The 14,487-nt window shown below is 36.0% G+C and overlaps 1 protein-coding gene across 1 annotated transcript in view; it reads right to left on the bottom strand.

The window, feature by feature from the left end:
• mtus2b (microtubule associated tumor suppressor candidate 2b) overlaps positions 1-11,900 on the bottom strand; it is a 34,053-nt gene extending 22,153 nt beyond the window's left edge. The window contains exons 1-2 of the mRNA XM_051129819.1: positions 11,540-11,900; positions 91-2,197 (exon numbers count right to left, since the gene is read on the bottom strand). Coding sequence (XP_050985776.1) covers positions 91-1,980 — 1,890 coding nt within the window. The 5' untranslated portion in view covers positions 1,981-2,197; positions 11,540-11,900. The remainder of the gene's footprint in view (positions 1-90; positions 2,198-11,539) is intronic.
• Between the last annotated feature and the right edge of the window lie 2,587 nt (positions 11,901-14,487).

A 14,487-nucleotide genomic window follows, 5' to 3' on the forward strand; every position in this document is an offset into this window, starting at 1 on the left:
ACTGCTCATGCTTTCACAAGCACAACACATTTATCTAGAGCTCAGTGGTGCTACGTTAGGAATTGAGAATGTCTACTACACAAGTCCCACCTGTAAATATTGATCTGGCAGTTCCCCGTGGAAACTCTCTGATTTGCCCACCAGTTTATGGGGGACAGTGTGGCTGGGAGGCCTGATCCCAGATGCCACCAGTCCTGGAGGTGAGTAGTACCCTGACCTCTGTACTTCCTGACGATACTTGTCATAAAGGACATTAGAGGAGCTTAGCACAGGTGAACCTCTGGACCCTTCGACCTGGGATTCTTTTGAGGTTGGTGAGCTACTGTACGGTGTAAGTCTTGGCGGTAGTGTCGATACTTCATAGGGACCTTCAGACATTGGTTTTGCTTGAGGGCTTTTGCGGACATACGTTATGATTTTTGGTCGAACATTTTTGGGCTTTTGAGGTGGAGAAGACTTCTTAGGTCCACACTCTGCCCTTGTGGGCTGTTGAGGAATGGCAGGTTTTGAGAGACTGCTACTACTACTGAGAAAACTTTTACTTGGTTGCCTCAAACCAGTGGTTCCTTTCTGCAAGATTTCATTTCGTTCTTGACTTGCTTCTCTTGTGCTAATAGGTTTGGCTGGTGATGAAGGTGGTTGTTTTCGAGGTGAACAGGTTGTCTTAGGGGATGGAGGAGTCTCAGGGCGAGACGGGCTGCCCCAAGGTCTTCGCCTTTCCAAACTTGATGCACTAGAACTTCGGGTCTTTTCAAAAGAAGCTTGCTTCTTGTATGTTTGGGGTTCAGAATCACCAGAGTGCACAGGTGTATCCTTTGAGGTTAGTTTTGAGGTCTGAAGAGCAATTTTAGGAGATTCCACATGCTGGGATTTTAGTTTATTTTTTATATCACCAGTGGAATCATCTGAGAACCTTCTGTTGTGTGAAGCAGACTGTGTGTTGTCTGAGACAAGAGGTTGGCAAAGTTTTTTCTCAGTTTTCAAATTTGAAACCTTGTCTTCTGTTCCATGGTACTCCTTTACATGAATTCCAGGTTCTCCTAGATTGTCCTGACTGGTACTTCCTGATTCATTAGGGACCTTCTTGATCCTTGCAATGCTACATTCACTCATGCCATTTGTAAGTTGACCTGAGCTCTCATGTATTACAAAATCTGTAGCTGGTTTGTTTTCTTGTGCTTCTAAAAGGGGTTCCTCAGGCAAGGTGGTAGAGTTAAGATTGAGATCAACACTGGCGATGTGCATTGTAATTTTTCCTGCTTGATGCGTGCCATCAGTATGTACAGAGCTCCAGTTTTTATCTGAAATAGTTAAACAGGACTGTGAGGCAAGGGTAAGGTCCTCAGAGAGAGTTCGGTATGGTCCTGACGGAGCATGCCATGAATCAGAGCTTTGGGTTCGACCGGCGTTGTCCAGGGCACTAGCAAGACTTCCTCCAAGACTAGACATGGTGGAGAGGCAAGAGACAAAAACATCATTTTCAGAGCTAAACTCAGTCCTGGCTATGCTGGTCACCATTTCTTTGCTAGTGGACTGAGGACAAACAGTAGACTCTTGCTCCTTTGAAATTAACTGGGAGAATCTTTTGCCATCCTTCTGAGACTTTGCTTCGGTCTGCTTCATATTGGTGGATAAAGCCCCCGTGACATCACCTTTAGGAATACTCTTCTCTTCATCATATCTCTCATCATCCTCTAGTTCCTGACTTTCCAGCATCTCAAACTCAGCCAACTCTGGGTCATAACATGGGGAATCTGTGTCTCGGATAATCATCTTCACCTGTTCCTCAGTGTGAGATACCATAGGGGACAGGGTTTCAGTTCCCTCCAAAGATGTTCCTCCATCTCCACTGTGGATTTCATTAGCATTGGCATCACCATCTGGGGAATCTTCAGCATGTCTGTTGTTGTTTCTGATTTCTTTACAGCCATCTTCAATGCTGGTCTCGAAGGGTCTGGTGTGTTCATCATTCACACTCATGTTTCCTGATGGTTCATGTGCTCTCAAGCTTTCATGTAGAGTCTTGTTGATCCTCCCTTGAGGTCTGGAGCTCTCTCTGCTTTCAAACTTAAAGCTAAAGTAAGTGTTGGCATCTTTCACACTGTTAGTTGAGATGCTGATTTTGAGTAGATGACATCAGGGGATGTCTTCAACATGTCAAGGTGGGTAAACGTTTAGAAATGTCTTCACATAAAACCTGTAACAGAAACACAAATAAGAAATAATCTAAATATAATCGGACAAGTTCCTGTTCAATATTCTAATTTTATACCAATAAAAAGATTTTATAGTAGTATGCAGTATGGATCCACAAATCGTCTCTTTGTGCAAAACTTCTTTATGTTTTCCCTAAAGGGAATTAGTATTATACTTAGGGCCATTTTTTGCACAACTCTGTGAAAATTCCTTAACATTGCTCCTTTGTTAATTCCTTTGTAAACATAAGCACAAACAATGAAATTTTCTCCACATAAATGACAACAGGATTTGCCAAGTAAAAAGACTCCTTGGCATAACACATATTTTAATGCTTCAGTCAAATGGGATTTGGTGTAATATTTTATCCACAACCCGAAATTCTTTCATACAGAATTATAAACACACTGATAATTCTCCTCGCAGTGAGAAAGCACACTCACTAGTAACTAGAACAGCTCCTACACTCCAGAACTTCAACCGTAGGAGGTCATTCCCTGAGGTAACGGCAGACAAATGTTCTCAACAGGAGCATATTTTCCAGGAAAACAGGTGCAATAACTGATTTTGTAATAGATAAATAATAGATGAACTTATAAAGTGTCTAAATTAGCCAGTGATGTATCCTAATGGAAGAAAGATGGCTGTTCAACAAAAAAGCAAATTAGCATTATGCTTTTATATAGTCCAATTTTTACACTATTACAAGAAAACCCAAAAACTTAAACCCTGCTACATTTTGTTTTCATAAACAGATAACCTAAAAAAAACTATCAATCACCCAAATCTATCATTAAGACATTCTGCTAGGCTGGGTACTGCCAGACTTAGGTAAACAAAATATATTTTGCGCATTTATACTTCTTGGCATGGTCCATTTTCTTGACGTACTTTGTGCATCTGATGGTTCTGTGCATCTGTAGTCAATCATTACTGTTCACTTATCATAATGATGTCTCATCATCTCTCTATGCTTTAAAAATGTCCGTAATCTGTAAATGAAATACTTGCTTTCTGCCATAATCTCTGTCAAGATAAATAAAAAAACATTCACTGTTTTTAAACAAATCTATTATTTTGTGTAAACTATTTTAGTTCTATTTGGCTCTACAGTAAAGATGAAAATTGAAGATGAAAGTTACAGCCAAGTCATTCAAAAAAACTGAACAAAAAAAAAAAAAACCTGACCTCCATTCCCCAATGAGCAACTGTTTAGTGACATGCTCATGCTAAATGTGATGGAATAATTTAAACAGTCAATGTTGAGCTGTCAGAGACAATGACTAACTGTCACATACTGATTGTCTGTATGACGGTTTGTCAGTCGCATGTGACGAGTCACATCATTGTCAGGTCTGCAGGTCACAGAAACGCAGAACTGTATCAGAGCATGAAGAAATTTAAAATGTCTCAAGAGATACCCTGCAACAGATCATCACAACCATTTAGAGTCAGGAGATCAATTATTTACAAGAGGAAGTAGACAGAAACAGAGAATGAAAACAACCAGTGTCAGGTAAGCTACTTTGAAAATGCAGCTTGTCAAGCAACAAGCTACTCAAAATTTAAAGAAGCACAAAGCAGAGCAGTATTTATCTGGTACACCGAAAATAAAAATCCCCCAATTAGGCTGACACTTTTAAAATGTAATAAAATGTGTAATCAAAAGCATTTAATTTAATAACACTTTTAAAAACAAAGGTTCTTCAGTGGAAAACGTCCTTCTGATTAAAAAAGAAAAATGTTCCCCCAAAATGATTCTTCTGCGGCACTGCAAAGCCCCTATTTGAAAACCTTTATTTTTAAAAATGTAGTTAAAACAGTTACACACAGCAGCATTTAAAGAAATAATAAATTATTCTTTAAAATTATTGTCTTGTAAATACAACATAAATGCTTCACAGAATCATTTAATTATTTACATAAACCAAACCAATTAAACAAATTGGACATCAAAAAGCTCAACTCCGCACATCCACACATAAGCACTCTCCTATATCAAACACACACACACACACACACACCGAACCTTCTACTTGACCTACTTTCACAAAAAAAGCTCAGAAGCCCTCAAGTTAAAATGTTCAAAGACTTCAGAGCTCAACAGGGTTTTGAGCTTACAGACAGATTTGAACACTAATTATCATATAGTTTACAGAGTGTAGAGATTTGAAGCACAATATTTAACTTCTCTCTTTTTTTCTTTTTTTTTTTTTAAGCATTTTAATTCTACCTCCAAAATCTAAGAGTACATCCTAATACAAAAAGGCCGTTTATGGTGACAGAATGCATGTAACTATGTGACAGAGCACTTTTTTTTTTTGTTAAAGCACATTTTTTATGATGTGGTAGTGTGGCTCAAAGCTTGCCTACTCTGCTGCTACACACTCATAAGTATCTTCTTTTTCTTTGCATAAAGAGTATATACTTTTAGAGTGTATAAGTAGGGGAATTGGCACGCAGCACAACTACGGGTACTTTAAAGGTATAGCTCATCCAAAAATAAAATATTCCAAAAATCACCTTGTTTCAAATTGTTTCAACCTTGTATGCTTTGTTCTGTTGACATAAGAGGCGATATTTTGAAGAATATGGGTGATCAAACAGTTGATGGTCCCCACCGACTTCCATGATATGGAGAAAATATGGGTCAATGGGAAGCAGAAGAAAGAAATTCATATAGGTTTGGAACAACTTGAGGGTGAGTAAATGATGACAATCCCTGAATAAATAGTAAAATACCTAAACTTTAAGCCTTTTGTACTGAGTAATGCTTAGGCTAAGTCTTAGACATTATACTGACTTTTACTGGCATGGATGAAACATTGCAACGCTTTAGGCCAGAAGAGAGGATAACTGGCCCCTCGACTGAGCCTGGTTTCTCCCAAGGTTTTTTCTCCAATTCTGTTACCAATGGAGTTTTGGTTCCTTGCCGCTGTTGCCTCTGGCTTGCTTAGTTGGGGACACTTAATTTCCAGTGATATCGTATACTATTTGAACTGAACTGAGCTGGATGATGACATCACTAAATTCAACGATGAACTGCCTTTAACTGAAAATTGAGTGTTTACACTTGTCCTTTTGCAATATACACTCTGTTTACTATTTAATACTGTAAAGCTGCTTTGACACAATCTGTATTGTTAAAAGCGCTATGTAAATAAAGGTGACTTGACTTGACTTTAGGCCAGCAGTGCCATAGAAAGACCCCATTCACAAGCTTATTCATTACATATGAAATATTCTGCAACTGAAAGCGTCCGGAAATAGGAAAACCACTATAATAAATGTACTTTTTATGTGAGATGTGAGAATGGCCTAATTTTTTGAACAGACTTTTTTTTTTTTGTATTTAATTTAATTTAATTTAATTTAATTTTTTACTCAAAAAGTTGCCAAAAAGGTATAGATCCATAATAAAGTGTACAAATTTATCTGACTTCCTCACTGGGCTAATGGCCAATTTATACATAAGACATGCATCATATGTTTATATGCTAAATAATGGCAAAAGACAAAATTCTTAGCAGCTATGAAGCTTAAGTATATTACCAGCCATTAACAGCATCTGGAGCCTTGCAATTCAATAACTTTGTGGTTTATATCTTATTTATTTGTGTGTTTTTGGAGGGAACAAAACACCAGTCAGATGAACTGAAAAAGACCAATTTAAAATCAGACTCTTATATTGACTGGTGGAATCTCTACACAGCTCAATCGGCGGGGATGAGGTTTCCTCCTTGGCTGATGGATGTCAAGCTGACAGTGAACAGATGAGAGAGCACAGCGATGGCTTTGTTTCGACTTTGTTCAAGTGAGCATACATGATGAATTCCTGCTCTGCATTTCTCTACGGCTGATTGTGACTTATTACCACAAACCAAGCTCACTATTGTAGAACAACACATATAAAACGGGCCACACAAGATGTGTTTTTGTGTGCCAATGCTTTTTTAACAGTAAGTTTAACCAAACAGACGTCTTTGGTGGTTGAGGTGGTGGTTGAGGTGGTGGTTGAAGAGAGATCCCCCCATACGATTGTAAAGCGCTTTGGGTGTATGGCACTACACAATGAAAGCGCTATATAAATGCTGTCATTCATTCGTTCATTCTTTGACAATGACATTGTGTCTTGGAGTACAAGGCCCCTTAATTAATACTAGGGTTGTCGGTTTAACGCATTAACTTAATTAGTTATGAAAAAATAGCGTGATTAAAATATTTTAACGCAGTTAACGCGCTGGCCCCACCCCGCCCCAGACCTGTATGTCATCATATATTTCATATAGTCATATAAAAGCAGTTATGTCAGTATATCACACAGGCAGCAAGAGCAAAATGACACAAGTGCTGATTTTGTCCCGATCTATAATATGAATAAATGGGATTTTATACAACAGTTCAGTAAATAAGAAGTTGATATTGTTATTTTAAATACAATACTACATGTTTTTGCTCAATTTTGCAGAGAACATATTACATTTGAAGCTATAGCAGAACTGTTGCATGTCTCAGAGCAACACACCTGAGTTTAGATTCTGAATGAATCCGCGTTTTGAATGAATCGTGTGAACCAATGATTCAAAGGCCCATTCATAAAGAGAGCCATTTACTTAAGGGAGAAATCTACTTCCAGAACAACAAATTACAAATAATTTACTCACCCCGTTGTCATCCAAGATGTTCATGTCTTTCTGTCTTCAGTCATAAAGAAATTATGTTTTTTGAAAAAAGCATTTCAGGATTTTTCTCCATATAATGGACTTCATTGGTGCCCCGATTTTGAACTTCCAAAATGCAGTTTAAATGCAGCTTCAAAGGGCTCTAAATGATAGGTCCTCTTCTGAATATTGTTAATTTGTCACTGTCATCAGGATATGTCCCCAAAACCTACAAACTGGCTGCTATTAAGCCTCTCATTAAAAACCACAACTTGACCCCAACAAATTAATTAATTACAGACCAATCTCGAATCTCCCTTTTCTGTCAAAGATTCTGTCAATTATTTTCCTCCCTGCAGAAAAATGATATCTGTGAGGATTTCCAGTCAGGTTTTATACCATACCATAGTACTGAGACTGCTCTTATTAGAGTTACAAGTGATCTGCTCTTATCATCCGATCGTGGTTGTATCTCTCTGTTAGTGCTACTGGCTCTTAGTGGTGCGTTCAATACTGTTGACCACAACATTCTCTTGAACAGACTTGAAATTTATGTTGGCATTAGTGGTAGTGCATTGGCATGGTATAAATCGTACTTATCTGTCCGCCATCAATTCGTGGCAGTGAATAAAGAGGTATCATATCGATCACAAGTGCAGTATGGAGTACCGCAAGGCTCAGTACTAGGGCCATTACTTTTTACGCTTTACATGTTACCCTTAGGAGATATCATCAGGAAACATAGTGTTAGCTTTCACTGTTATGCTGATGATATTCAGCTCTATATTTCCTCGCAGTCCGGCGAAACATACCAATTTGAAAAACTAACGGATTGTCTAGTTGAGATAAAAAACTGGATGACAAGTAATTTCTTACTGCTAAATTCTGAAAAAACGAAGGTGCTAATTATTGGACCTAAAACCTCCACATGTAATAACCTAAAACACTGCCTAATACTTGATGGCTGTTCTGTCAATTCTTTGTCATCAGCGAGGAACCTAGGTGTGCTATTTGATAGCAATCTTTCCTTCGAAAGCCACATCTCTAGCATTTGCAAAACTGCATTTTTCCATCTCAAAAATATATCTAAATTACGACCTATGCTCTCAGTGTCAAATGAAAACTGAAACTTTAATTCATGCGTTTATGACCTCAAGGTTAGATTATTGTAATGCTCTATTGGGTGGTTGTTCTGCACGCTTAATAAACAAACTCCAGCTGGTCCAAAATGCAGCAGCTAGAGTTCTTACTAGAACCAGAAAGTATGACCATATTAGCCCGGTTGTGTCAACACTGCACTGGCTCCCTATTAAACATCGTATAGATTTTAAAATCTTGCTAATCACTTATAAAGCCCTAAATGGTTTAGCTTCTCAGTACCTGAGCGAGCGCTTATCACATTATAGTCCCTCACGTCTGCTGCGTTCTCAAAACTCTGGCAATTTGATAATACCTAAAATATTAAAATCAACCGTGGCAGATCATTTTCTTATTTAGCGCCCAAACTCTGGAATAATCTACCCAACGCTGTTCGGGACGCAGACACACTCTGTCAGTTTAAATCTAGATTAAAGACCCATCTCTTTAACCTGGCTTACACATAACACATCAACATATTTCTATAATTCAAATCCGTTAAAGGATTGTTAGGCTGCATTAATTAGGTCAACCGGAACCAGGAACACTTTCCATAACACCCGATGTACTCAGTGCATTGTAAGAAGAATAGCATCTATGCTAATATTAGTCTGTTTCTTTCTTATTCCAAGGTCACCTTAACCACCAGATCCAGTCCGTATCCAGATCAGATGGTCACAGGAGAACTGGCCCCCCGACTAAGCCTGGTTTCTTCCTAGGTTTTTTTCTCCATTCTTTCACCAATGGAGTTTTGGTTACTTGCCGCTGTCGCCTCTGGCTTGCTTAGTTGGGGACACTTATTTTTCAAATGATATCATACACTATTTGAACTGAACTGAGCTAGATGATGACATCATTGAATTCAATGATGAACTGCCTTTACCTGAAAGTTGAGTGTTTACTGTTGCCCTTTTGCATTATTGATGCATTATTTCCTATTTAATACTGTATTGTTAAAAGCGGTATATAAATAAAGGTGACTTGACTAGACTTATCTAGTGAAACGATCTGTCATTTTTTTTCGAAAAATGAAAGATTGTATACTTTTTAAGCACAAAAGCTCATGTAGCACAGACTCTGGGATGCGCATCCACGACACCAGAATCACGTCTAAGTTCAACATCTGTGTACTCCAGCTCAAAAAGGTAGAGTATGGTGAAAAACTTCATCTTATTTTCTCCTACAACTTCAGAATCGTCCAACATCGTTGTACCTTTTTGTTTGTAAACAGCATTTGATTTACTTGCACTTCCTTAGTCTTTGCCCGTTTGCTTTGTAAACACTGGTTCTGTAGTTCCGCCTACGTTCCGCGCAACCTTTCGATGTGATTCAATAGTACGTAGTGTACGTAGTATACTTAAAAAGTATACAATTTTTTATTAAATTGTTTATTATTAAAAAAATGACAGATCGTTTCACTAGATAAGACCCTTCTTCCACAGCTGGGATTGTTTGGAGCCCTTTGAAGCAGCATTTAAACTACATTTTGGAAGTACAAAATCGGGGCACCAATGAAGTCCATTATATGGAGAAAAATCTTGAAATGCTTGGATGACAAGGGGGTGAGTAAATTATTTGCAAATTATTGTTCTGGAAGTGGAGTTCTCTTTTAATTCCTGAATGAATCAGCCAATTGAACGAATGAATGAATGAATGAATGAATGAATGAATGAATGACTCATAAAGACATTTACCGCCACCTGCTGGCAAAATAAGTTTCTTATTTCTTATTTAGTATCATTTCATTAAAAAATAAAATTAAATAATAATAATAAACATAAAAACATTAAAGGGATAAGAGAAAATTAAATTCTATCATTTACTCACCCTCATGTTGTTTTAACACTAAAACAGATTTGAGAACTGGAACTGTTGTATATATTAAAATAAGTACTTTGGCATCTTCATTCAGTGTCTTTGACAATTAAGGTATGAGGACAACTGCATATTTTTTTAAAAAACATATGAGCTTTCAGCAAACAGCTATCAGATGTGTTTAACAAAGGCCAAACACAAAACCTGATGGGTCTACCCTAGTGATAATAAATATATTAAATATATTAATAAACTATTAAATAATTTAGAAAATAAATATATTCAAATGTATTTAAAATACATTCATTTCATGCTAAGTATACTACAAATACATTAACATATAAAAATACCCTCCAGTTGTACTTCTGGTATACTAAACTGGTATATTTAAAGTCTGCTAAATTGAAACAACTAATTTTGTACTTAATCCACTTTAATTCTGCGGAAGTAGTGCTGAAGTCCGACTAAAGATATATAAAAGTTATATCTGATTGTGCTAAAGTGGAACTATTGCAAGTAGGTACACTTTAAATATTTTGCATTTAAAGACCGATATTATTTAAAGACCATACAATCATCATCAAAAGCGGCATTAAAACATATTTTAGGTTTACTATTAAGAAATGTGCACTGTGCACAAGTAGTATTTCATTTTAAAGTTTAATTGCAATTTTTATATCAGTAAGTCTCAAGTGATATGTCAGTAAATATGTTAATAGCTTATAACAAGAACAGCCTTTTTAAATAAAATGTTTCACAGAGATCTAGCTCAATTTAAATACAAAGGAAGCTTCCTTAGAATTCAGTTACTCAATACATGCAATCCCACACGCAGGTTCTCACTGCAGTATGCAGCATCAGCCCTGCAGTAAATCTGCTGTCTTGATGCCAGAAATACATGCAGGTACATTCATGATACATTGACAACAAAAGTTTGTTTGATATCAAAACTACGCCAGCTACAATATACACCAGCTATCTGTCTGTCAGTTTGTCTTTCTATCGATCTCATGACAATATGTGGCAATTTCATATGAATTTGTGCAATTTTTTAGAAAGCCACCAATTTGCCAAAACACGAAACTGTTACAAATTCCCATAAGAAAGTGTTCAATTATCTGTTTGTCTAACTATTTAACAATCTCAAGAGAAAAATATCTATTTTATGAGGTGGTGATTTTGTATAAATTTGTACAGTTTGATTTGTATGAAAATGTACAACTTTTAGAGAGTTTACCAAAACATAAAAACATAAACACTGTCATAGATTTCCATGATTTCCATGAGAGTGTGTTGATTTGTGTTGATTTATCTGTCTTTCTATCTATCTACATTGTAAAATATGATATGATCATCATAGCAACTTATGTTTTTACATTATTTTAACATTATTTTAGCAATTTTTACTTTTTTTATATGTTAAATGATTTTTTTATATATCAGTCTAATGTAATTTAAATCAATGTGATTTAAAATCAGTTTAGTGTTATTTAATCTATCTGTCTATCTCTTTCAATATCTGTGCAATCAATTAATCTTCACAATGCAGTGAAAATATACATCAGCTAATAATACTGGGCAATTTTACAGTTTAGTGCTAACATGCTAAGTACATTCAGAGTAAACGAAAGGAGAAAAGAGAGATGGTTGACATACGGTAAGGACAGACAGCTCTCCTCCTGACTGATGCAGTTTCTGTCGCCGACATGAAGTATAAATAAAACACTCACAGTGTGTTCCTCAAGGCGTCATCACGAAACCCACAGCCAACGGCCATGAGAGACTGTCTTTGTTACTTCCACCTCATTGTTTTTCCTCTTTCATGACACTGTAACACATACTAGCAGCAATGCAGCCGGCAGCAGGAAGTTCAAGAGGCAAATTGTTGTCATAGTCATTAAGATGCATGAAATTCCCCTCATTTCCCATGATGCATTCAGAGCATGTCCACTGCACCTGTTCACTAATCAACCAGCTAACCTAGAAGGGACCTGGATTAGAGAAACATGTTACATCTGTCTTTCCTTATGTGTGTGCGTCTTTTTAGCCCTTTCCTCAAGCATCTCCAAATGGAAGCAGCGATTTCCACTCTCAGAGCTACAGTGCTAATTAAATATTAACATCCAAATGAAACCTGAGGCCACACCTCTCCGTTTCAAAAGCAAACCCCTCATCAGCTTTGTGTGAGGAGGTTTATTGTATATATATGTTCTTTACTTCACTCAAAGAATTCGGAGTGTTTGATTTCACAATCTCACACAAAGTGTACACAAAAATAAATTGCAGAAAGTCTGCTCCATGTTCACTTCTTCTGTGAGTTATGATGCATACTGTGTGCATATTTTACTTGGTGCTGTTTTAAGCAAACATGATCTGCTGACAGGATAAGAATAGCTGACTCAGAGCTGATGAAAAAAGTTAGAATTTTTCAATGGTGTACGCTTATCAGCTTATGCACATGATGCAAGGAGACATGTAATGGAAAGTTTGTATTTGTGCCACTGGGAATCCAGCCACTTATTTTTGATAATTTCATGTGAAACAATCAGCCTGTCAGTCATTTTTAATCCTTTCCTTACTAATTTTACTTCCTTTAAAAAAAAAGTTCAGAAAGTTTACATAAAACAAAACACACCATCATAGACACAATAGGAACATATATATGCATACTGCATACTACATATTTCCTCATTGGACTTGTACTGCAAAAGGTAAACAGAGAAATCAGAAGAAAACAGATATTTTAAAAGCAGCATTGTATTAATATCGTTGACGTAATTACAATAATAAAAAAAAAATCACTATGTTAATACATAATTGATTATTATTGTTAATTATTATTAAACTAATATTAATATGAAATATTATCAACTTACATTGATATGATTACATAATATGGATAAATATTCCAATAAATATTATGTAAGTTGCATTATAACAGTATTATTATTATTGAATATAAACTCTAACATAAGTACAGAAGCACAAAACCAGAATAATTTAATCTAATTTTATAATATATAAATGATTTATAGTTTTTAAATTATGTATAAATTAATATGAAAATGAAAGTATATATTATGATAATTGTATAACGCATAAGATTATTACTATTATTATTATTATTGACACTCCAATTTTTACACATTAGTAATTAAATACATGGGTATTAATATGAAGGGGTATTTTATTATAAGTATAGGCTATATTTAGATAAATATATTTAACATTACGCAAGCAGTATATTAAGAATTAATCAGATTATTATTATAAACACGTGCATACACTTAACAACGATAACGATAATAGCAAAAACTAAACATCATATCAATATTTATAAATAATAGATTACAGCATTCACTCATTAATTCAATGTCTGTCCGTGTTAAATGAAATACATGACACATAGATTCGAACGTAATCAGACCGCGAGATAAACAGCGTGTGATATAAGCACACACTGAGTTCTGCTGCAGATACACAAGACAGCAGGTGGATGTGATGCTCTGAGTGTGCGCCATCACATTATCCACAAACACGCACACAATCTTACCTGATCTTCAGCATCCGCGAAGAAACGCTGCACGACTGATGCAGAAGACGAATGAGTGTTTGATTCCGCACAGCTTCCCCAGGACGAGTGAAAAATCAGGCTGAGAGGATCAGAAGAGAGTCAGACGCGCACTACAGGATGCTGATCGCAGGAATGAATGGTGACAAATGAAGTGCCCAAATATGGCTGTGTCCCAAATAACACAATGACTTCCCTAGTTAGACAACATTTTCGAACATCATTCCGTTGATTTCGGTCAGTTATTCTTGCAATTCAGCAGCGTTTTGGATAAAATACCTGGCACATCTAAGAAATTCTAATTATGTAGTTGTTTCGCAAGGCACTTGTGAGCCCCAAAATGCTGTCAATGTAGGCGGCTCACAAGGTTTTAAAACACAACCTATGTGTTAAATGCGCTAAGAGCGCCACTCATAGGCAAACACGCACACAAAACGTCTTACAGCAGCAGATTGTACAGAAATTTTGTCAGGGTATCAGGGTTTTTATTTTGACAGGAATAAAAACGAGGCTGTGAAGGGACAGACATACAGTGCGTTCAATGGATTGTTATTTAACAACATACCGATTTTTTTAGCTGACTAACCTTTCTGAAAAGACTTAGTAGGCAAAAACTTCATAACACATTTTCCTAAGTTGATTTGTGAGCATTACATGACCTTACAGTTCATCTCTCACTCCCTAGCTTTCATCCAATTTAATATGGCATCTAACCTATACACCTTTTTGTAAAAAATAATGTATAATATAATATAATATAATATAATATAATATGTACATAAATACAGACATTACCTGTTTTGCGTTTTAAATAGTAGGCTATTTAAGATTTTAAATATATAATATATATATGCCCCACTGTTGATGCCTGTTCACACCACAGACTGTAAAAAAAAAAGAAAAGAAAGTTAAACAAAATCAAATGTATTGAAATAAATTTTACATAGCTACTGTGTTGCATAATAATGAATTTATACTTTATTACAAAAAAAAGTGAAAATTATGCAAGTGGGAAAAAAGTACAATATTTGAACTGCAATGAACTGCAATAACTTTGAACACAATGAACACAGTAACTTTACCATACAGGACAATTATTTAAATATT

The sequence above is a fragment of the Labeo rohita genome, chromosome 15, assembly GCF_022985175.1.
Source record: "Labeo rohita strain BAU-BD-2019 chromosome 15, IGBB_LRoh.1.0, whole genome shotgun sequence".
NCBI classification, from domain to species: Eukaryota; Metazoa; Chordata; class Actinopteri; order Cypriniformes; family Cyprinidae; genus Labeo; species Labeo rohita.